General features: G+C 39.7%; 1 protein-coding gene across 1 annotated transcript in view; it reads right to left on the minus strand.

Moving 5' to 3' along the window:
- SPEF2 (sperm flagellar 2) overlaps window positions 1–3342 on the minus strand; it is a 200523-nt gene that overhangs the window by 65475 nt on the left and 131706 nt on the right. Inside the window, exon 26 of the mRNA XM_008574789.1 lies at window positions 1828–2008. Within this exon, the coding sequence (XP_008573011.1) occupies window positions 1828–2008 (181 nt within the window). The remainder of the gene's footprint in view (window positions 1–1827; window positions 2009–3342) is intronic.

Below are 3342 nucleotides of genomic sequence, written 5' to 3' on the forward strand. Positions count from 1 at the left end.
GCGGGAGCGCCGCCACGCTCTCAAGCAGCGCACTGTAGCAGTGCGCCACCGGGCCGGCCCAGAGACAAAGTTTTTTCTAAAGAAATATATTTTGTATTTTAATTTATAAATAATAATTGTATAGATTTATGGGGTACAATGTGATGTTTTGACATATGCATACAGTGTAGAATGATTAAATTAAGCTAGCTGGCATTATCCATCGCCTCACTTTCTTTTCATTTTTTCTGGGGTGAGAACACTTACAATCTACTCTTTTGCAATCTACTCTTACAATATACTCTTTTAGTATATTTTGAAATACTCAATACGTTATTATTAACTATAGTCACCATCTGTGGAGCAGAGCCCTGAAATTTATTCCTGCTGTGTAAATGAAACTTCATACCCTTTGACCAATATCTCCCTTTTCATCATCCCACTGCTCCCACCCAACCCCTGACTTTTTTAGATTCCACATATAGGTGCGATCTTGCAGTTTTCGCCTTTTTGTGCCTGGCTTATTTCACTTAGCATACTGTCCTCCAGGTTCATCCATGTTGTCGAGAGACAAGGTTTTTCTGTGGCCTGATGTGCAGAGCCAGCCTCTGCAGTGCCCAGCCCTTCTGGTTGGGAAGAGACAGAGTTCCCCCATTCAATGGCTAGGACAGGGTGGCAATATGACGGATCTCTCAAACCAGGACACTAGCGAGAGTGAAAGGAGAGGCCTGCTGGGTTGGTGAGGAGCTGAAAGTCAGCGAAGTGAGGAAGCTTAGAAGGGGAGCTTAGCCCGTGCAGACAGTCCATCCTCAGCAAACACTGAGTTTTCCAGGATGAGGTCTAGTGTTTGAATAGAACTAAAACCCAGGATTTAGGTGTCCGTCGTTCATTTAATATCAGGCATGCATTCCCCAAAATTGGTTGTAGTGGCATGAAAAAAATCCTGTTCCTTTTATGTTTGAATGAGGTATTTCAGGAAAACTCAAAGAAGTCTTGGCACAGAACGAAAACAGAAACCGTTCTGGTGGACCCAGGACCTGGCTGATAAGAGAATGCGGTGGGTCATCTAAGTCAAACCTTGTGGATGCCTTCTGTATGGTGTGGCGCCTTCGCTTGCATTAAAGTGTCCATATGCTTTTCTTTTCTCATTTGATTTGAGTGGAAAGGATAAAAACTTTGAAGTTATATAGACCTAGGTTCAAATTTCATTTCAACACTTAACTGCTGGGAGACCTTGGGCAAGTATCTCATGCTTTCTGAACCTTAGTTCTCCACTGTAAAGAGGATAATAATACTTACCCCATAGGTGTCTTAGAAAAAATGCCTAGCAAAGAGGTTGCAAACTAGAGGCCTGTAGGTCAGATATGTGTTTTGTTTGGCTCTATAGAGTATTTTTAAGAATTCGATTTCATTTTTTACATGTTAAAATCAATAGTTTCACATAAAAATCTGAATTTTTGGCTTTTCTTGGAAAATTGGAAAATCTGACCATGCTGGGCCTTATTCTTAAATGGCCAAGTTGGCCAGGGTGGAGTAGCGCATGCTCCTGTAGGCAGGGATGTGATTTCTACTTGGTCCCAGTCCCATCCCTCCCTATTGTCTTATACTGGACCTGCCTCACTGACTGGCCCTTTAGGCTCTGCACTTGGAATTTTGGCCCAGCGCAGAAATAATCTAAATGTTGGTTCACTGCTGTCATGTTCTCAAATATTTGTTGACTGAATCATTTTACTTCCTATTTCTTTCAGGGGGGAAAGAAAAGTCTTAAAGGCATAAATTTACACAGTGCTTGAGAATATTGTATAAATTTTCTACTTATAGCATATTACTAACCTTGGCACTGCTTACCGTCTGAGATATTGCTAAAGAAGCTTGCTGCCAAGTTTCAATTACCAGCTTCTCATCTGCCTCAAAGTTCGACTCTATGTTTTCTAGTGAGTAATCGATCTTGCCCTTTAGTATTGCTCCTATTTTTGGTTTGAGCGTAACTGTTTCTGGAGAAATAGATCTTCGAGGAACTAGAGGAATTCTTTGGAAAACAAACAAAAAAACAAAAGACACATAAAGGTTTTATTTAACAGAATTCTATTTTTGCTACCATGTTACTTTGTTAGTTTTGTTGTCTTGCTTTAATCTCAGTTTTCAAAGTTTTCCTGAAAGAATTCTTTCAATGGAGAGAAGATTATAAGACTATATTCAAATGTTTGTGGTCTAGAAAGTCTTGTTAATAAGAAGAAACTCAAAACAAACAACAACAAAACATAATTATGGCAATTGTGGAGAAATGCGATTTTAAAATTTGTCCAGGGCATATACTTTGATGAGGGATAAATCAGTCATGAAAAAGCAAACCAAACAGAACTGGGTGTCTCTTCTTTAAGATGACAAGCATCGTTTGGCATCTTAAGGTGGACAGTGAAATAGCAGGACATGACTAATGTTAGTTCTGATAGGGGCTGTCATATAGAGGCTACAAGATTTTGGTGGTAGGTAGGGTAGAACTCCAGGTGTCCTTCCTGTCTTGAATATGGACGGTGTGAAGGTTTTCTCTTTGCTTTGTAAAGTGCTATGCGAACACAGTTAAGCTCTCTCTCCCACTTCTTTGAGTCATATTGCTGCCCCTGTGTAGACATTTAGAGCTGCCCCCAGGAATATTCTATCCCCAAAAGATCCCAGGATCTCAAAGGTTAACAGAAGCAGGGAGAGATTCACAAGGTAGAATGCTTATTGTCATTGGGATCCACCTTGGGCTCTCAGTTTGGGGAAGGAATTTGGAGAGAGTAGCTCTAAAGTTGCTTTTGTTGAAATTAAGAAAGAGAGTCTGGATCAATAATAGGAACAAGCATTTGGTTTTGTACACTCAATTTGCTGCAGAACAGAGCAGTGATTCAGAAAGATGGTTATGAACTCTAGCAACAACTAGTTTGATCTTTGAAGTCTTAGACAAGATTTCTTCAACTTGGCACTCTGACTCTTTTAGTGCTTGAAATTCTGACAGTGTACTGTGCCTATGAAGGTAATGTATTGAGGATTCAGTACTCACCCACAAATTAAATTATATTTTAATAATCAAATAAGGCTAAATCACAGTGCCTCTGGTTTGGCTGTGATTCATGTGTCCAATAAGCTAAGGTAATAAAGCTTGTGTGATCATCTCTAAATGTTTAATATAGTGCAACATGTATTTCCCAACATCTTGCTTAGGAGGACAGCAGTGCTGACATATTATTTAGAAAAAGGATTTGGGTTTAAAATTCATTTACTGGAAAAAAAAAACTCTGGTTTAGCTAGTTCTGCCACCGTCAGTAGATATGAACTTGGGCATGTCACTTGACTTTCTGAAGCTCAGTTCCTCCTGGAATA

Source organism: Galeopterus variegatus, unplaced genomic scaffold, assembly GCF_000696425.1.
Source record: "Galeopterus variegatus unplaced genomic scaffold, G_variegatus-3.0.2 Scaffold1104, whole genome shotgun sequence".
Classification (NCBI taxonomy): Eukaryota; Metazoa; Chordata; class Mammalia; order Dermoptera; family Cynocephalidae; genus Galeopterus; species Galeopterus variegatus.